Source organism: Nanorana parkeri, unplaced genomic scaffold (genome assembly GCF_000935625.1).
Source record: "Nanorana parkeri isolate BGI_ZX_2015 unplaced genomic scaffold, ASM93562v1 scaffold19, whole genome shotgun sequence".
In the NCBI taxonomy this organism is placed as follows: Eukaryota; Metazoa; Chordata; class Amphibia; order Anura; family Dicroglossidae; genus Nanorana; species Nanorana parkeri.
This window is the reverse complement of record NW_017306287.1, coordinates 1,588,407-1,609,546: the sequence shown is the minus strand read 5'-3', so window position 1 is coordinate 1,609,546 and position 21,140 is coordinate 1,588,407. Positions and strand designations below refer to the sequence as shown.

The 21,140-nt window shown below is 43.5% G+C and overlaps 1 protein-coding gene across 2 annotated transcripts in view; it reads right to left on the bottom strand.

Annotated features, from left to right (window-relative positions):
* The window catches only part of PRKCB (protein kinase C beta), a 222,512-nt gene that overhangs the window by 22,084 nt on the left and 179,288 nt on the right, over positions 1 to 21,140 (bottom strand). For both annotated transcript variants that reach the window (XM_018561835.1, XM_018561827.1), the window contains exons 12-16: positions 20,041 to 20,103; positions 16,150 to 16,288; positions 14,764 to 14,844; positions 10,821 to 10,928; positions 3,343 to 3,483 (exon numbers count right to left, since the gene is read on the bottom strand). In XM_018561835.1, coding sequence (XP_018417337.1) covers positions 3,343 to 3,483; positions 10,821 to 10,928; positions 14,764 to 14,844; positions 16,150 to 16,288; positions 20,041 to 20,103 — 532 coding nt within the window. The remainder of the gene's footprint in view (positions 1 to 3,342; positions 3,484 to 10,820; positions 10,929 to 14,763; positions 14,845 to 16,149; positions 16,289 to 20,040; positions 20,104 to 21,140) is intronic.

Genomic DNA, 21,140 nt, shown 5'->3' with positions numbered 1-21,140 from the left:
GCGTTCCCTAGACCTTCAAATGCTGAAAATCACGGAGGAAAACTAACCACAGGATGATCATTCCTCGGTTGCCTCTTGCGATCGGTTTTTCAACTGGCCATTTTAAAGGGAATACGTCACAAAGCAAAATACCTGTGTGGCAAGCACCATGCAGAAGCTGTCATTCTCTGGCTGTCAAACACAGTAGTGAAGCCGCTGCTTTGGAAGTCAGGTTTCATCTGTTGCTTCACCCACAGGTACTTTGCTTAGTGACAGGTTCTCTTTAAAAAGGCAACACTTCCAGGTTTCTCTTCACCAGTTTTTTATTGTATAGGATTTAATATTTCTTAAAGAGACACTGTTAACTTTTGCACGCAGAGCAAGCTGACCATGTTTCTAGAAAGGGCACCTCCCTAAACCCCATATACTTACCTTACAAGTGCTTCCTCGCAGCTCCTTGCTCCTCTGGATCTGGCGGCATTACCAGCTCCAATGCGACAGTGCCCATTGCTAGCAACTAATCGCTAGAACCAAGCACTGTCACATGACCGGAGCAATGGCGTCACCACTCCGATGGGTCACCAACACAACTGATTTTAGTGGCCCATGGAGCTGCGGTAAGTATAGGGGTCGGGGATGCCCTTTCCAGAGACACTGTCGCCTTGCCCAGCATAAGCAAAGTGACACGTGCAGAGCCTATAACCACCACTAGGGGGCACACTTAAAGCCCCTTTTTGGAAAGGAATGCAGTAACTACATTTCGGTTTCACTGTAAGATTGGAGAATGCCGACTTATTGCTATGGCTCCCCTCACTTTACTTTATTAAGTATAAAGACATTTTGTTTTCTTTTTATTTTATTCAGGGAATACCACTAATAAAAACTCAGAGAATGCCTTAAATCCTAACTGAATGGAGTTAAAGAAGAACTGCAGGAAGAATTATTCCTAACCCTTGCAGTGGAGCTACCCCTGCAATATGAGGGTTAAGTGCTTGTTTTCATCTAGGGTGCAAAATAAAAGTTATACTCACCCAAACTTTGGAGCTGGGTGGCTCCTAGACCGGTTTAATCAGCCTATCTCGCCTTCTGCTGCAGCAATGGTATGTCCCGAAACATCCTCACATCCTATACACGGTGTATTGGATGTTAAGGTTGCTTAGACCGCTGTTGTGTTGGGGGGTGAGTGAGGCTGGAAGGACCGGGCTAAGAGTCAACCGGCTTCAAGGATCAGGTGAGTATGAAGTTTTTTAGTTTACATCCTAGATGAAATGAGCACCTGAAGGAGAATTATGGGGTGAGGGAAAAACACTCTTCCACATAATTTAAGCCGACCTGTGACACTGAAGCTGTCACAGGTCGGCTCTACTGATCGGGAAGTGAGGGAACACATACCGCTGATTTCCCGATCCTCTGCCTGACTGTCACCACTCCCTGCAGGGATTCCCCCCTCTTCCGACTGGAGGAACAGGACAGGGAAGGGGGTATGCACAGCTCTAGAGAGGCAGAACCAGCTGTCAATCAGCCAGCGGGGTGGATCTCAACAGTATTGTTGGCATCCATCCCGGCTGCAGCGCGGCTCTGCGCCCCCAGTATATGGTGGGCAATAGCCTGCTATATACGGAGTTTTGGGTCACCAGAGGACATTATTAGATGTCCTCTTGTGATCCTAAAAAGAACTATGGGGTAAAAAATTTTTTTTAGGCCATAGTTCTCTTTTAACCCTTGCAGTGCAGGGATAGCTTCAGCAACACAACTGATTTTAGTGGCCCATGGAGCTGCGGTAAGTATAGGGGTCGGGGATGCCCTTTCCAGAGACACTGTCGCCTTGCCCAGCATAAGCAAAGTGACACGTGCAGAGCCTATAACCACCACTAGGGGGCACCCTTAAAACCCCTTTTTGGAAAGGATAAAAAAAAATTTTTAGGCCATAGTTCTCTTTTAACCCTTGCAGTGCAGGGATAGCTTCTTTAACATTTCCAGGAGTTTTTTTCTTGCTATGCTATCACTGATTGTCTGAAACGTTCTCCCTCAAAGCCATGAAGTCTGGTGTCATAAAACCTTACTGCTTAAACAATAGAAGATTTATTCCACTGCCAAGGCTAGGCTATTATACGTCCAGTGTCTTTATATATATATCAGGTAACTAGGAAGGTGGAAAGGCAGAAAGGAGGGAAGGGAAGTGGGGTCCAAACAAAAAGAACTTGACGTGCATCTGACTATAAACATTAAAATATTTACATATTCTTAGCAAGAAGTAAAAAAAAGCTTTAAAATGAGCACTCGTTGATCTCTGTAGCTGCATGTAATGTGAAGTAATTCATCCTCAAAGATTACAACAAAGACTTTAGAGCAGGGCTAGGCAGCCTCGCCACATCATCTGTTGTGGAACTACAAGTCCCATGAGGCATTACAAGCGTTTGACAGTCACAGGCATGACTCCCAGAGGCAGATGCATGATGGGATTATTTGCAGTTTCACCACAGCTGGAGTGCTGAGGTTGCCTACCCCTGCTTCAGGGCTTGTTCGCACCATGTCTGTTGAGCTGCGTTATCCTGCACACCACTGCAGATGTATGTGGTGAATAGGGTAGACAGAAAACAGTTATTTTCTATGTTCTCGGTTTACTTCATACATGTGCGGTGGTGTGAAGTCTGTTTTCAGTTGGTTTCTAAAAGTTTCCAGCATCTGTTGTGTGTTTACATTAGAGGGCTGGTAGGCGGTCAAGATTCTGCTTCCACATAAAATAGCTGAGATTTCAGTGCCTCTGTTGTGAAATTTGAAGATGCATTTCTCCACAATGGCTTTAGCTACAGAGGTGAATGAGGGATTGTGTTAACGTGCTTTCAGTGCTTGTTTAGAATATGTAAATTATTTAGTGTGCATAGTCTGGGCACAGGTTTATGTTAAAACAAAACCATTAATTAAAAAAGGTACCACATCTGCTGGGTGGGATACAAAACCCTGTGGAATTCTGGTTCACATTGTATACATATGTTTTGTTTAAAGAATTTTAGGGCTCACAAAAACTAAAGAGACAGCACTATTCTAGCTGGGAAGAAAAGCTTCGGCCAGGATTGAGGAAATTGAAAAAAGAAGTTTCCTTCAGCTGTTATAACCTAATGACTAAGACAAAGTCTATGCGATGCGCAATGTACACGTACTGTGTGCAAACATACACAAAACTGACCACACCACCACACACAGAGCCATAGAGTGAACACACAGAGCGCAATGACACATAAAACACGCACCACAACCACAGTGTCCACAAATACGCAAGCACACAAAAACAGAGCGCGGTCGGCACAGACGGCAGCACAAGGTTGACGAAGAAAGAGGCATGGTACTGCGGGGACAGCTTACCGCCTTTGGCTTGTAGGGCGGTTGGATCTCTTTTCTCTCGAGCTTCTCCCAGTCTATATATCGGAAGAATGCGTGGTCCTTTATGTCTCGCTCCCCTTCTGGTCCACAGCCCAGGCGTTTGCCGGGGTGTTTCGTCATAAGCTGCCGAGAAAGAGAACTTAATTTAATTATAACAGGTAGTGAAGACTGAATCATTTATTTATGGTATTAATATAGCGCCAACAATTTACAGAGCGCTTTACATACTGCACATTCACATCAGTCCCTGCCCTCAAGGAGCTTACAATCTAAGGAGCCTATCTCACATGCATACATTTTAGACAGGAGCCAATAAATCTTCCAGAATGTCTTTGGAATGTGGGAAGAAACCAGAGTACCCGGAGGAAGCCCGCACAAGCACAGGTGCTAACCACTACGCCGTCCCATCATGAGAATCCGCGATTGGCAAATGTCTCATTAATATTTGTTTAATTCTTGTAACAAATGTGCATATGATTGTCATCAGACTGGAGCCTTCCAACATCCTCTGGTCATCTCCACTATTATCTGGTAACTTGCAGCAGATGAAGAAGGAATGCCATACGAGCTCTCAGCAACCGCAAGTTAAATTTAGCTCCAGCCACTTTCAGCTCCCCGCCCCCCCCAAAAAAAGAGGCGGTTCCAGGAACCAGCTGGCTCTGAGGATCAGGTAAGGGAAAACCTTTTTTCCTCACCTTTCCTTTCATGAGCAGGTGACCCTTGCAGTGTTTGGTAGCCCCACTGCAAGGGTTAATAAAATTTGTGCCTGGAGTCATTTTATTAATTACATTGTACAACATGAGGTGTGCTTGACTTTATTGGATAGCTCTGCAGTTTTGCGCTCTTTAAGGGCCGGTGCAGACGATTGCTGCGTTGCCCCATTGATTTTAATGGGATACAACTGCAAGGCAATCGCAGAAAAAAGGTACATGTACCTTTTTTTTTTTGTAATACACGACGCGCAGCTATTTTAGCCGTTATCATGTTTGGACGCACTGGCGGAATAGCGGCGGGCAACCCCTCGATCCGCCCGGCGCAACTAGAAAATAATGGCACCGATCGTCGGTGATGGGTGACTCCCTATCGTGCATGATTGCCGCGCGGTCACGGATCGCCCAGGTGTGCACCGCCCTAAAGTAAACAGAATGAGTGGAATTTTGTAGAACTGGAGCAGCTGTACCTGGCAACCAATCAGCTTCTCTCTTCAGTTTGTTCAGTTAAGATTTGAAAAATGAAGAGAGAAGCTGATTGGTTACCATGCACAGCTACTCCAGATTTGATCAATTCCCCTCTATTTACGGTATGATTAACGACACCGCGGATGATGTTTTGGCTTAGCAACCAATTCTGTTGCTAGTGACACGGAAAGACGTGCGCCCGGGATGTGCGGAGTGGAGGAGATGTGCTACAGACGCTAGTTTATGTCACTGCAGTCTATGGAGGCAGCACAGCTGTGCACAAATGGCTGCTGTTACTCAGAAAACATGCTGCCGAGTTCAAAGGTAATGTAGCTTTACACAGATTTACATAATCAAAGTCAGAGAGTCTTGTGGATTAGCCAGGAACAGTTACTTTTTTATTAGAATACAAACCAAAAACAGGGTAAGGCATACCCAGAACGATGCCACACGTTGCACTGCCCTTAGGTGGTCCTTTATGCATATCTAGCTGTAGTATTGCTTTTATTGTTATTTTTATTATGCTTCCTTAAAATAATTTAGAAGTCAACTACAGACACAATGGAGCAGTTTATATTTCCTAAAGAAGGAGCACAGGGTGACATTTAAACCTTTCACTAAACCGTTACATTATAAGTTACAAGTAGATACTAGCCTGACCACTAATGTCACATAAAAGCTGTAACACAACAATGTAGATTCATTATTGAAGAACATTTTATTAACTCTTACAGTAGCGCCTACCTGCCCGCAATACTCGTTTTGGTCTAGGGAGGAAAATGAAAAAAAGTTATACTCACCTGAAACTTGGAGCCGACTTGCTCTTCGAACGGTCCCTGGAGCCTCTCTCCTCCTCCGCTGCAGCAATTAAGGTCCCCGAGTCATCGCAGTCAGTATATAGGATGCGAGGACACCGAGGGATTTACCATTGCTGCAGCGTAAAAGGGGACAAGCTGGAGGGAGCGCTATCACAGCCAGCTGGCTTGGAGGATCAGTATACACCTTTGTTATTTTCCTCCTTACACCAAATGGAGCAGTTAAAAGGAGAACTATGAGGTGAGCGATTTCCACTCATCCTCATAGTTAGAGCCGACCTGTGACAAAGAAGCTGTCACAGGTCGGCTCTATAGATCGGGAAGTGTGCAGAAACAAATCTTGCTCAAAGTTTGCACACTTTTAAGCGTCTTTTCGCAAAAAGGCGCAATTACAAATTTGCTAATATTTGTTATTTATTAACTCAATACAGTTTTATCTTTTAGATTTAGTCAAAAAATATTTTTTTTTGTGCACGGATACTGATTTTGGTGTGTTTTAACAATTGAATTGTGTATTTTTATCGGTTTAATATTAATTTGAGAAACATTTGCGCAATTATCGCAGGGCCTACAAATTTAGTATCACCATCTTTTTATTCTCCGGGCCTGCGCTTTCAGAAAATATATGGTTTGGGGGGTCTTTTACAAACGCTAGCAACGCAGCAGTTGAAAATCAAATCAATAGGAAAAAATTGAAGAAAATTCAAAAATGGCTTGGCCAGCTGATTTGAAAAATGGCAGCGAAAGGGTTAAAGTCTGTGGGGAACGAATCTTGCTATTTAGTTCTGCCCAAACTATTGTCCAACAAAAAGTGTGGGAAAACGGGCGCTACCATGTGGGACATGTACCAATGCCAAAAAATAAAACAACAATATCTCTCCCTATAAATAATTGTCAGCTCTCTCTTACAGCACCAACAAACATGGCGGTATGCTGCCGTGAGCCCATTCTTTTATATAAAGGGTGGTGGGTTGTCCATTCCTTCCATTATTGGCTCTTGTGTCTCAGCCGACCAGGAGCAAAGGCCCTGCATTATAGGTTAAAGGCAACTTAACATTAAAGACACATTAAAGGCAATTCATTATAGGTTGTTCCTTATTTCTGCTGGCGAAGCTGCAAACCTTTCACTAAAAAGTCTGCGATTCCGTAAATGCTCAGATCCTGACGATTGACCACTAACCCGAACCACATCCATAGCTGTCACTCTCTGGAAGCCGATCCAGAGCAATGCAGCCGACGCTGGAGCATGTAGACAGGACGTGGCTTAAAGAGGCTAAAGGAGATCCACAGACAATAGGATTAGGCTGCCAACTTCAAAAAGGTTTATTCCTACTTGTACCAATTCATTATTCAGTAGAATGTGAGGACAAGCCAGATTCGTGCCACGATTTGACTTGATCAGGTCAGTCAGCACAATGCGTGGATGCGAATGTCTGACACAGCGGATGTGACTCAGTGCCTTACAGCGGAGTTCTGGGGAGACATTATGGCTCACCAGCAATGCCCAGCCATTTCCTATTAGCTTTGTTTGGGGGCGGCGGAGGGATCAATTGCAATCAGCCTTCGCAAGCACTTGTGCTGGGAGTGCTTTTCTGTGCATCAATCCGTGTGTGTCTGTAATATGCAAGCACGTGCCAGCTCATGTGTGCCCAACATGTGTGCTTCTACCCACCATGACAGAGGTGTGAAGCCTGGGGGTGCAGCCTTGCTGGAATAGATTAGCATTTACGCGCTGTGCTTCACACCCATTATGCTAATTTCTAGCGCTGAAACGCTTAAAAGACACTATCGTGGAAACGAGTGTTTTGTTTGCCTTAAAGAACCAGCCCGGGGGGGGGGGAGAAGAATAAATAAACATGAGAAATCAAGGCAAATTGGTGTGGGGCCGCACGTACACTGCAAGAATGATCCACAACATGTGTAGTACATATTGTACAAAGCTGCAGCATTGAAGGTCACTAATGGGCTCATCATAAGTCAGGAGAAAATAAATAAGTACATAGCGCTTTGCCATGGGTCCAAACCATTCACAGAGCTCAAGCCTCTAACAGAGTAGAGGCTGTTTCAGCTCTTGCCTCACTAAGTTAGGTTACACAGGCAGTGTTGAAGCCTGCCGCTGTGCAACCTAACTTAGCTGTCAAAGCCGGATGCAGTGCCGCCTGTAATTAACTAATTATGTAAATCACAGGTTACACAGCGGGGAGGCTTTCCCTGCTGTGTAACCTGTCGCATGCCCCTCCGAATGGAGAGAAGCTGTCAGCTTCAGACTTGAAGCTGAGAGCTTTTTCCTCCAAAATACTAGGTGAGGCTCTGCCTCACCTGCATCCCGACCGCACGTCCCTGAAGAACACAGAACCGCGATTTCATATATCAAAAAATGTAATTGTTGTTTTGTAACAAAGGCATTCTGGAGTACTGCGTGTCCTTGTCAACTGACCCCATTCCATGGCACAGGTCATGTGATCGGAGAGAAACTGCATCAGTAGAGCCTACAGACAATAATTCTTCAGTATTACTATGAGCACATGCTAGACTAGGCAGACCATGTGACCTATGCCGAGGGACAGGTTCTGTGATGTCATTGTGATATCGCTTTAGATTTAATTTCTGTTGTGTTCACAGGACAGGACAATAATTGGTATCCTTTGAATGGGGCCAATGTGACAAAAAATTGTGCCGGGGTCTCATTTCCCAACAACAGACGTTTTGGCCTGTAGATGCCCTGATCTGGGTGCTGTAATGTGCAAACCCCAACTGTGAGTTCTGCGGTTGGTATTTGGCCTACCTTCTCCAATACCTTCCTATGTACTCGTCAATAGGAAAACACAGGCTAGACAAGTTGCATTCAATATTTGCATAATAAAGCACATAGGTTTTGGGGGTACCCAATGGTTCTAAAGATAAAGTGAGCATGTGAGTTCGAGGAGATCTCTACAAAAGGGAGGGGATTTCTCCAATCGCCAGTAAAGGGTCAGGAAGGGATTTTTGGACCCTCTTACAGCAAACTGGCCTATGCTTGCAGGGCTTTTTTTGCCTTCCTCTGGAGTAAACACCTAAAACTCACACACATTGAACTTGATGGATCTGTGTCTTTTTTTCGACCTTATCTGCTATGAACTAAGAGGGGAATTGTCATCTTAAGCAGTAGTCACCTGGAAAGATGTCACCACTGGAAGATTTACACTCTCCACTTATTCTGGTGACAATTGCAAAATGTTGTCTTTACCATCACCTTCTGTCTCAGTGGCAATGATCAACAGGAAATAGCAGGGACACAGCAATAAAAGCTTGACAGTAATGTACACAATTACTTTCTCACTGGTCCATATATCTTGGATAATGGGCACAATAAAAACCTCAAGAGATGTTTTTCTGGCGCTTGTGTAGGAGCAGACATGTTTCTGATACGGAGAGAGGAGGCACCTCCAGCACAAGATGAAATAAAGGGAAACAATTCAAGAAAATGATCGCACAGGATATTAAAACCTGTCAGAAAGATCTTTTCCCACTAAGACGCCTTGGTCAGTGATGTCTGCAGGTGCAACAGACATAACAGCCAAAGTCCTCTAGACTGCTTGATCTCTGGTCTATGGCAGACAGGAACTGGCTAAAGGAGGCTTGCAGGGCACAGAGGTCTCTTTGTTATGGTGGCATCTACCTTACGCAGCACGTAGGGCTGGAGGAATCTCCCACTGGGCCAAGCTTCAGTATCTTGCTAGTCAGCCCCGTTGGCTCTCAAAATGCCTGCATTCAATCAGATTGTTCAGGTATTTTCAGTGCCAGCGGGACCGACTAGCAAGATACTGAAGCTTGGCCCAGTGGGCAATCCCTTCATTCACACAGTTTAGGGTAGATGGAGCAAATCTATTGCACTTTTTCCATCTGACCATAGAAAGTCTGCAGATAATCTATAGGTGTATTGTCAGCTTTAGTCTGGATGACCTGCTAGACGTTACAATACTCTATGTACTCTGAATCTACTCATGAAACAGTGCAAAATGTGCATCAATGCATTATAAAATGGCATGCACTTCAGGGAATAATACCAACTCACTTTTGGAAAGAAACACACAAAGCAAAGCAAATCACTCTGTTTTAAGCCCTGCAGGAATTCTGCATGTCCTGCAGTGCTAAAAGGCACAGTACAGGAAGAAGAGCTTTCTGCCTATGTCTGCCAGTCATTGCGGTCTCCCACTCACTTATTTCTACTGCCTGTGGTGGAGGAGCGTAGGCCAAGCACATCTGCTCGGGACATCCAGAGCAGATGTTTGGATCACTGTCACTTCACTTTGGATTCATGCGGCATTTAAAGACGTGAAAAACACACACATACAGACAATTATAGACACGCTGACTCCCCCTCCCTGGAACTGTGGGGGCAGGATGGATCCAGGTGCTACACAGATTAGGCATGCCATGGAACAGACCTGACTGTAGAAACAGGTTTGCAGTGTGGTAATCCTCTGGATCTGCTCTGATATTACAATCTTGTTCAATCTATATTTTTTTTTCAGGCGATCCCTATATCAATTGGTAATGTATTGCTAGACATCCAATGTGTGAGTACCACAACAGGTAGCACTGCTTTATATAGATTATGATACACTTAAAACCCAACTCCAATAAAAAAAATAAGAACTAGACCAACACTAGTAAAAATTGAAGAATAGCTCTCATTGCAATACTTACCTCCTCTCCGATCGCTCTTTGGTCAAGCGCAGGTCCTCTTCCAGGCTGAATCCAACCATCTTCCCATAGGTGTGCCATGATTGGTGTCTAGTGTGGGCTCATAGTTCCCCTGGACGGGTTTCGGCAAGCACTGGGCTGTCCAGAAGTAAGGACCACCCATTGCTAGAAGAGAAGCAGGAAGACGCGTGGCATCACATGACCAACCAGAAAACTGCAGGATTCCAGGTACTTATAAAGTGATTAAAACCAAAAAAATAGGTGAGGGAAGGGGCTTTAAAATGAATGTGGTGGGAAAAACTGGAGATAGATGGAAAAAAATAATGGAGACTAGTCTATAATGAGGGGATTGGCAGTGGCCCTCCTGAGCAAAGGAGGGAAAGCTTGGGGAACGGGAAGCCGGGGGGTGAATTGGTTGTCTTCAAGAGTAACATCCTAGCTCTGTTCCTGAAGGATCTATTAGTAGAAACTGCTCTAGGAGTACCACTAATCTCTAGATGCCAATCATTTCTGCAATTTTTGCCACACCTTCCTAGTAAAGAGGGATCTTGTATGTCTAATACCATGAGCAGTTAAGCTGGCCATAAGGTACAATCTGCTTGTACAATATCCTTTAGATCCTCCAGCATCTATATAATAGGAAAACATACCCAAATATAGATATAGATTGTTAAGGAAGGTGATTGCACAGTGTTTGAACGATCAGATTGTAACGCGTGTGGCCAACGTGAGGTATGTGGGATTTTACAATGTTGGAAAACACGGACCGACAGATCCCTACCCCTTTGCAGATAGCCACAGCTTCCTTGGACATAGACTTGGGATAGGCTACATTGTGCTCCATGATAGACTGGAATAGTTCATCTTCATCCTCCCCTTCAAAAGGAGCCTGTGAGAGGAAAGAGTGACGTTACTAAGAGATCTAAAACCCTACAGGATAACAACCAATCACAACCTGTGCAATGAAGACTAGACAACAGACTTAAATATACTGTATACCACTGTAAGTGACCAAAAGTATGTGGATAGCCGGTACACTGAGTTCTGGTGTTACCCATGGAGGGAACAGGTAATTCTACAATATACAAAGACAATTGTGCACTTCAAACCTTGTGGTAACAGTTTGGTGAAGGCCCTTTTCTCTTCCACCATGACTGTGCCCCTGTGTTCAAAGCCAGTTCCATAAATACATGGTGTGATGAGTTTGGTATGGAGGAACTCGATTGTGTTACTCAAAGCTCTGGCCTCCACCCTATTGAACACCTTTTAGATTAATTGGAATGCCGAGCCAACATCAGTAGCTGACCTCACAAATGCTCATTTGTCTTGTGGAAAGTCTTTCCTTGTGGAGACAAAATGGTACCAATTCCATATTAGTGCCCATGGGTTTGAAATGGGATGTCTAACAAGCTCATATACAGTAGGTGTGATGGTCAGGTGTCCTCAAAAATTTGGCACTAGATCATAGATCCTCACACCTGCTTGGGATCACAATTATGCTGGATGCATTTAGAAGCTTCACTGTTTTGTTTTCTTTTTGTTGTTGTTGACCCTTTAATTATTGTAGAAAGCTGAAAGGACTTAAGTGAGCAACTGAGAAGGGCCGAAGTTAAAGTGCATGTAATCCTAAGGCCTCATTCACACTGCTTAGAGTGGGCCCGTACAGATCCGTGCACGGCCGTATTGGGCCGTTCCCGGGAAGGACAGGTGCTGCGTGTGATTGTACACAGCAGCCTGTTCTCAATGGGAGTACACGGCCTTACGCTCACCTGAGCTGCACATTGGTGCGGGTGTCTGTACTCGTACGCAGACAGGATGGGTGTGCAGTGCGGGTGAACGTGCGGCGGCATACAGCCGCGTCCTCCAATAGGGAAGAACAGGCTGCTACGTACAATCACACACAGCACATGTCCTTCCCGGGAACGGCCCGATATGGCCGTGCACGCCGCATGGATCTGTACAGCCCCACTCTAAGCAGTGTGAATAAGGCCTAACAATTAACTTCTCTTATTTTCTGCCATTTGCTTGTGAAATATGCAATTAAAAGTGTTTCATTATATCGGATCGATGTGCAAAAAATACCTGTTGATCCTGCCAGAAATTCAGCGGTTTTCTGTGCATTTTGCACTGTTATCTCAATGTTATTAGGAAGTGTGTTAGGACTACAGATTACCTCCCCCTATGTTATGGGGAAGAGGAGAGGTGTTGTACAGTCCTAGCACATTTCCTGTCATAGGGTGACAACGCTGCTCCTGAAAAGATATTTACAGTGAATGAGCGTTGTCACCCTAGGAGAGTAATTGTGTTACTGGCAAGATCACCAGTTTAAAATAAAGGCAAAGAAAAAAGCCTGGAAAAAAAAACCTAATGCAGCCACCACATCTAAGGACTGGTAAGCTGCAATATGCAGTATACATTTTTTTTCTTCTTGGGTGTAGTTATGCTTTAAGTGAACCCGTCGCTTTGCCTTGCATTGGAAAAGTATAGGTTCGCTTTAACTACTCATGTTATTATTCATCATCTGCATACCAATTATATGCGGATACAGTGGATTATTAGTCTGTCTATTGAGTAGCAGTGATGTTTTCCTATCTAATCACACGCTGAAACAATGCATTTGATTGATGTCATTATGTGTAGCGTGTGTGTGAGCTGCAGTTTATGTAGAATCATGTTAATGTTCTTTTAACTGGCTAAATGATTGCAGGATACAGTGTCAGCATGTTGTTTCATGGTTATATGACAACGATGACATGACTTTAATGATTACATGGGCAGCAATAATTCAACATAAAATGTTATGCTTTCAATTGGCTTGAATAACAGTGATTTCATTAGAAGAAGAACCCATGGTGTGCCACTAATACAAACCGGAGGTACGTGAAGCACCTCCGGGTGTCTGTATTTTATATCTGATGTTAGTTTACTACAGGTTTGTTTTAAAGGGGAACCCCCCTGAGAATTATTCATGCCTAGAATATCAACATAATCCCCCTGGATTGAATACATTTAAACTTCTGTTCTTAGGGAGGAATCATGTTCCCTCTCAAAATGTCACAACTGGGATGTTTGAACGAGGAAAACAAATCTTAGCTGCCACAAAGCAAATCAAGCTTTCAATGCTTTGGTAAAAGAAATGCTGTTAATCAGTAAGAAATAGTTGGCTTCGGCTTCATCTCCGGCTTTTTATATAGACCAGAAAATATCAAGGAGGAAGCTGATGTATAAAAACTGAAGGAAACCAAAACTGGAGGAGCTGCCCACAGCAATTGATCAGATTTTAACAGTATGTTTCAACCCTAGACTATGAAATGACTAGCTGATATTAACAAGACCAACATTTTTTCATGAATTTTAACAAAATTGGTAATAGGTTTGTCAGGACAGGAGGCTATGAGTTATTGTAAATATGTTGTTTATCAGTGTGATTGGGGGTAGTAGGCATCTGACTTAACCTTCCAGCAGAGGTGGCAAGAGGAAGTAATCACAAAGGTTAATTCCTTCAGCGAGAGATGGCTCAAATGCTGTAAAGTGGAAATTAGATTTACATAACACAATTAGCATCTTAGTGTTGTGTGGGGATTCCTCTTGGCATGGACCATTCTTTCACACCACTCCTGGCCATGGAGGAACTAAGAATGTAACCTTCTAAGGGCCCTCTCACAAACAAAAGAAGCACAAACCCAGCCTCCTTCTATTAAATGCTCAGATATAAAAGATTAAATATGGATCCAGCGATATCTGGGGGTCCTAGTATATATATTAAATGTACCCTCATTATTCCCTGTAGAATGACACCAGACAAGGCTGGGGTATCTTTATTTGTTTAAGATAGACAAAAGTTGGTTTTGGAGGGTCTCAGCCTACCCATGTGAGATGTCTATGGAAAAAGATGCAATTGTGCTGTGTATGCATCTAGAGATAGCATATCTGTGTCAGACTCATATACAGAAATATTGCCTTTTTTGTCATATATGGGTTCTGTCTGGTGAAAAACTCCTCTACCAGGTGTGAAATAGGTGGGGGCTGCAAGTCCTTGTCTCTTAGCCACACCTGTTTCCCCACCCCGTTCATCCCAGAAGCTGGACTGCAACCTGAGCTGGGACCCACAGGTATAAAAAATGTTGCAAGGGTAACCAGAGTGTGCTTACTTGGGGGCCAAAATCTAGTTTTGTAGTAAGTTGCCATTTTCCTTGCCGGCAGCCCCCTGGGATAGAATCGAGTGCTTCTGTAAGTAGGATTTCTATCAGTTTTCTTCTTTTTATTTTTTATTTGTTTGTTTTGTGTAACTGTCTTGTATAACATCTAATTGTAAATATATGCACTGTGAATACTTTTTCTTCATAATAAATCATTCATTTATTAAGTTCCTGCCTTTGTCTGGTATAAGAACCATATATGTTCCTGAGGAGGTTCTTTTAATAATTCGGTACCTTGTACACTTTCGGCTAAATTTAAGTTTGGGGTCTTTGTAAGTTATTCTGTCTTTTATGCCCTAAATTTGGAAGTGAGTGTTTAACCAGGCTTGGTGGCAGTAATCTGTAGATTACACGGAGTGGGTGGTGTGTAAGTGGGACCTTTTATCATTATTTCTAAGTCTAGTGAAGACAAATAGTGATTTTTCAACCCTCTTACCACTGCAATACGTCATCTGGCCGCTTGGAGTAGGGCACGTCCGTGACAAGGTTCATCAAAATAAAGAAACCAAATAATAAAATAATTACCTGCCCGGCCAACATTTCATAGAGTAAGATGCCAAAGGCCCACCAATCCACTGACCTCCCGTATGGTTGATAAGCAATGATCTAGATCAGGAAAATACAAAATTATTATCAGATTTCTGTTGGTGGTTGAAAAAGACACCGAGCCTGGAAACAGCTACTGATAGATTATAAATCAACATACACATTTTAGGTCTGTTGGTCCTGTAGGGGTTATGGGAGAAGCAGGCTGGTTGTTCTAGACTTCCCTGTGCTGTGATAGATTTTGGCTCCTTAAGGAAGAATCCAAGATGTGTCCACAGATACTGTATAATCCCACCAGCATTATCTGGGGCTAGCTTGGGGTCCATGGGAAGTCTCACCAGAAGAAATCCTTATAACAAACCCAACTATTTCAGTAGGCACTTCTCCATTCAAAGTATCAGCAGCATGACTCCAATGCTCCTCCAACTATTACAGAGGACAAGTCCAGCAATTCTGTGGAAAAACCTCACAACTATTACTTCCTCCACCTATACTCACCATCTCGCTTCTTTTGGCCATTACCCAAAGCTCCTCTCCATAAGTGATTATAGGCACTCAAGCCTTACCTGAAAACTCTGCTCATAGTTATTGCCTGGGAACAGGAATCCTGAGATAACTAATCTCCTTCACTAGGCTATGTCTCCTCATGCAAGCCTAAACTCCAAGATAGACTAGACTTTCCAAGAGAGTCCTGTGGCATGAGGTTTAAAGTTGAAGTATCACACTCAACAGAGAAATAATATTCTGTATAACTTCATAGCATTTAAAACAAGGTGACAGGATACTTCTATGCTAATATGTTAGTTCATTATTGACAGGAATACTTACTTTTCCATCTCCCCTCCCACTGGTCAATTCAAAGCCAGTCAAAACAAAATGCTTAAAGTTATATTCTGTATTGTCCAATGTAACAAGAATGCAGTGTGGTTTGTGAGCAGCAGTTTTAGACTAATCCTCATATCTTTCATCACCAGTCCACTGTCCCCAGTGTCCAATCTGTGTGACCACGCTCTTCTTCCTTGCTTCTATAGCACTGAATTTATGATCATCACTCATCCTCCCATTGCATCAGTTATGACCATTACTTTAAGCAGGCTTTTTCCAATTTGTACCCAGCCAGTAACTCCCATCTGTTCTGACTAGTGGATTTTCTAAGCCACCAGGAAGCCATGGCTGGTGAATGCTGAGGAATTGCATTGTAATTATGTGTGTGTGTTATGGGCTTACAAAAAATTAGCAAAAATCATCTACCAAACAAATTTTTTTCAGGTGTGCCCTACTTTCACTACTGTATTGAGAGAATAAAACATTTTTCTTTGCTGCCAGGTGGCCATGGTAAACCGGTTTGTTTATAGGACACATTACCTCTGGGGCTATATAGTCTGGGGTGCCACAAAAAGTCTTTGTCGTCACTCCATCCCACATGTTCTCTTTACACATTCCAAAGTCTGCAATCTTGATGTGGCCCTCTGAGTCCAGCATAACATTGTCCAGCTTCAAGTCCCTGGATGGACAGAACATTACACAATAACTCAAAGAGAAGAGGAAAGTCTTGACACAGCCACCAATGGTTGGATAGGGCATCAGGTCAAATTATGAAAATGTTGCGCATCTTTGAAGGGACATCCCACCCACAAGTATTATTTCAGACAAAGGTGAATATTGGTTGAGCTCCCTGCTGGTTTCTTACATCTCTTAGGAATCCCAGAAATGGGCTTTCCCTTTGCTGACAAAACTGAATGAGAATGGAGTATAAATATAATCTGCTTAGGAGGTTACAGTAGTACAGTGGCACTGCGCAGGGTTCTTACAGGTCCAGGCTACCAGCAGAGTGCGTCAGCATGAAACTTTGTAGTTCTAATCACGAACATGCCTTAAAACTATGTACAGCAAGCATAGCCACCTTCAAAAAGAAGTGTGCAGCAATGCTTTTGGATATTATTTTATATTTAGGTATACTGAATGGTGAGTCACATCAATAGGGCATATCAAAGCTAGAGAAGGTGAGCAATACTTTATTCAGCTTTCATACTGAAAAAAATTGGAAATGCAAAAGGCACAGAGATGCTGTATCATTTGCATTTCCCTCTACTGGTATGGTCTGCATGTGCATCCTGCCTGGTGAAGTGCCAGGCAGGTGCACAACTGCACTACCCCCTGGTTTATTGCAGAAGCATAAAAGGTTGTAGCTGGGCCCCCTGGACATTAACTGCGCCGTAGGCTCCTTCCTACATTACATGTGGATGCTCTAGCTCTGCATAGAAGTCTTCAAATGGCCCTTGTGCTGCTCAACTTTCCTCTAATGAGTGACTTTAGACTGTAAACTCCTTTGGAGCAGAGCTGAAAAACGGTTTAATGTGCTCTGTAGATTCTCTGTAGCATACGGCAGTCTTAAATGATTGAAATAAATAAAAACTGAAAAACGACATATAGATTCCTTTCATTTAAAGTTAGAAATAGGGCTTCAGGAATGACAAGTTTATGTAGGAGAAGTAAGCTAATGACACACACCCACTCACTCCCACACACCATATTCTCAGAGCACTAATATTGCATTGAATCAATACACTGCGTGTACTGACCCCAATGTGCTCATTATTGCGCCTCCTGGAAAATGCTGCAAAATCCCCCCCATTTCTGCTGGATATCATGTTTATCATGCGGACAATAGATATCTTAGGAGGATGGGCCATTAGGAGAATTAACTGCTCTCTGTGTGTAGGAGTAAGTAGGTGTAAATCCTGTTCCTTTCCTGTTTCACCCCAGATCTTCCGCTACATCTACATGCCGCTTCCGCACAATCTGTGATTTACTTCTAACAGAACACAGGTATAGTAATAAATGGAAAAAAATAAAAAGGGAGCCAATGTGAACGGCCCATCGCAAGTGTAAAAAAAAAAAAGTGCCCTAGATAAATGAGCAACAATGATTCTGACAGTTATTCATCTGTTTTAATGCTGCACTTGCAAGAGAGTAAAGAGAGAGAATGTCTGCAAATTGGAAAGGAAAGGGGACGCAATAGAGACTGCAAGTGAGGGAGCGAGAGAAAGATACGGTGAAGAGGACGCAATAGAGACTGCAAGTGAGGGAGCGAGAGAAAGAGAAGGTGGAAATAGGACGCAATAGAGACTGCAAGTGAGGGAGCGAGAGCAAGAGAAGGTGGAAAGAGGACGCAATAAAGACTGCAAGTGAGGGAGCGAGAGAAAGATAAGGTGGAAAGAGCAGGCAATAGAGGCTGCAAGTGACGGAGCGAGAGAGAGAAGGGTGGAAAGAGGAGGCAATAGAGACTGCAAGTGAGGGAGCGAGAGAGAGAGAACGGTGGAAAGAGGAGACAATAGAGACTGCAAGTGAGGGAGCGAGAGAGAGAGAGAGAAGGGTGGAAAGAGGAGGCAATAGAGACTGCAAGTGAGGGAGCGAGAGAGAGAGAGAGAACGGTGGAAAGAGGAGACAATAGAGACTGCAAGTGAGGGAGCGAGAGAGAGAGAGAGAAGGGTGGAAAGAGGAGGCAATAGAGACTGCAAGTGACAGAGCGAGAGAGAGAGAACGGTGGAAAGAGGAAGCAATAGAGACTGCAAGTGAGGGAGCGAGAGAGAGAGAGAGAAGGGTGGAAAGAGGAGGCAATAGAGGCTGCAAGTGAGGGAGCAAGAGAAAGAAAAGGGTGCATAGTGAGAATAGAGAAAGAGATGGAAATAGGAGGTGGGAGAAAAACAGAGATAGTAGAAGCAAATGCATAAAGAGAAATGGTGGAAAAAGAGACACAGAAGGATGGAAAGGAGGTTAAATTAACAGATGGAGTGACAGGTAACAAGTTCAATTACATACCGGTACACAGTGCCTTTGCTGTGAAGGAAGAGCAGTCCGATTGCAATTTCTGCTGCATAGAATCTAGATTTACAAACAAACAGATATCCCGGTTTTTTAAAGAGTCTTTGTTTACTGGTAACAGTACATAATATTATTGTGCTGCACAATGGTGAAACCTGAACTCGACCTGAACGCAAAAGGTGAAGGTTTGCCATCTTACCGGGAATAATATTATTGTGCCTCAAAAATGAACCTTTTGATTAAGAGTGCTCCGGAAAAATAGCAGTTCGCTTTCCTGGTATGTGCCTACAGCTTCATATCTACAGTGTGAGATCTTAAGGCACTGCTGCCTCTGACTGCTAGTCTCAGGAGATTTGAGTGAGATTCGGTGATGTCATTGCTGTGCTGATCATTGATCTTCTTGCAGGAGGGGGAGCTGTACCTAAAGACCTACAGTGAGATCTAAGGCACTGCTGCCTCTGGCTGCTCAGGCTTATAAGATTTGGTGATGTCACTACTGTTCTTTGCTGAAGAGGACACTGCAGTGCAAGGAACTCCCTGCTACTGCTTTATTCATTTTGTGCTCCCACCACCTCTTCTGCTGCTTGTTGAATATTGCTTCCCCAATAATCTGATCACCTCTGAGGAAGCAAAGCCCTGTTCACCAACCAGGATTGCCACCTCCTCACAGAGACTAAGTGCACAAAATATTAAGTCAGTAACTGGGTAAAAAGACAAAGCTGCTGGGGCCGCATGGGATAATAATTATACATTATGAAGGACAGAGGTGTTCCAATTCAAGTTCAGACATGACATAACTATCATATTGTGTATATTAAGTAAATTAGATCATCCTAGGAAAAGTGTGCGCACTCTGTCCTGATGGCCATGGTCACCGAGACAGAAAGAGAGGGGTAATCCAAAATGTTAGCGTCGTCCCCAAAACAAAAGGTAAGTGGAAATCTTACTGCCCAAGAGGGGAATCCCTCTCATTTTGGAAGATTTCCTCTAAGTTTCTGTTGTGTCTATGGGACATGAAGTCAAGGAGAATAGACCCAATGGTACAGGTAAAGTATTCACACCTACAATGTTTCAATTTGTGCTTCAACGTCTCAACCTTGAAGTACATGCAGCTCTTGTATCTTTGTCTGAAATCTCCCTAGCTATCTGGGATTTTCATCACAGACCGCTCTCAGTCTGATATACACCGATCAGCCATAACATTCCGACCACTGACAAGTGTAGTGAATAACATTGATTGTCTCATTACAATGGCACCTGGAAGAGGGGGGGATATATTACAATGGCTCCTGGAAGTGGGGGGGATATATTACAATGGCTCCTGGAATGGTGCAAATGCATAAAGAGAAATGGTGGAAAAAGAGACACAGAAGGATGGAAAGGAGGTTAAATTAACAGATGGAGTGACAGGTAACAAGTTCAATTACATACCGGTACACAGTGCCTTTGCTGTGAAGGAAGAGCAGTCCGATTGCAATTTCTGCTGCATAGAATCTAGATTTACAAACAAACAGATATCCCGGTTTTTTAAAGAGTCTTTGTTTACTGGTAACAGTACATAATATTATTGTGCTGCACAATGGTGAAACCTGAACTCGACCTGAACGCAAAAGGTGAAGGTTTGCCATCTTACCGGGAATAATATTATTGTGCCTCAAAAATGAACCTTTTGATTAAGAGTGCTCCGGAAAAATAGCAGTTCGCTTTCCTGGTATGTGCCTACAGCTTCATATCTACAGTGTGAGATCTTAAGGCACTGCTGCCTCTGACTGCTAGTCTCAGGAGATTTGAGTGAGATTCGGTGATGTCATTGCTGTGCTGATCATTGATCTTCTTGCAGGAGGGGGAGCTGTACCTAAAGACCTACAGTGAGATCTAAGGCACTGCTGCCTCTGGCTGCTCAGGCTTATAAGATTTGGTGATGTCACTACTGTTCTTTGCTGAAGAGGACACTGCAGTGCAAGGAACTCCCTGCTACTGCTTTATTCATTTTGTGCTCCCACCACCTCTTCTGCTGCTTGTTGAATATTGCTTCCCCAATAATCTGATCACCTCTGAGGAAGCAAAGCCCTGTTCACCAACCAGGATTGCCACCTCCTCACAGAGACTAAGTGCACAAAATATTAAGTCAGTAACTGGGTAAAAAGACAAAGCTGCTGGGGCCGCATGGGATAATAATTATACATTATGAAGGACAGAGGTGTTCCAATTCAAGTTCAGACATGACATAACTATCATATTGTGTATATTAAGTAAATTAGATCATCCTAGGAAAAGTGTGCGCACTATGTTCTGATGGCCATGGTCACCGAGACAGAAAGAGAGGGGTAATCCAAAATGTTAGCGTCGTCCCCAAAACAAAAGGTAAGTGGAAATCTTACTGCCCAAGAGGGGAATCCCTCTCATTTTGGAAGATTTCCTCTAAGTTTCTGTTGTGTCTATGGGACATGAAGTCAAGGAGAATAGACCCAATGGTACAGGTAAAGCATAAAATAAACAGGTATGGGTTTTAACACTTGCCTGCTCTATCC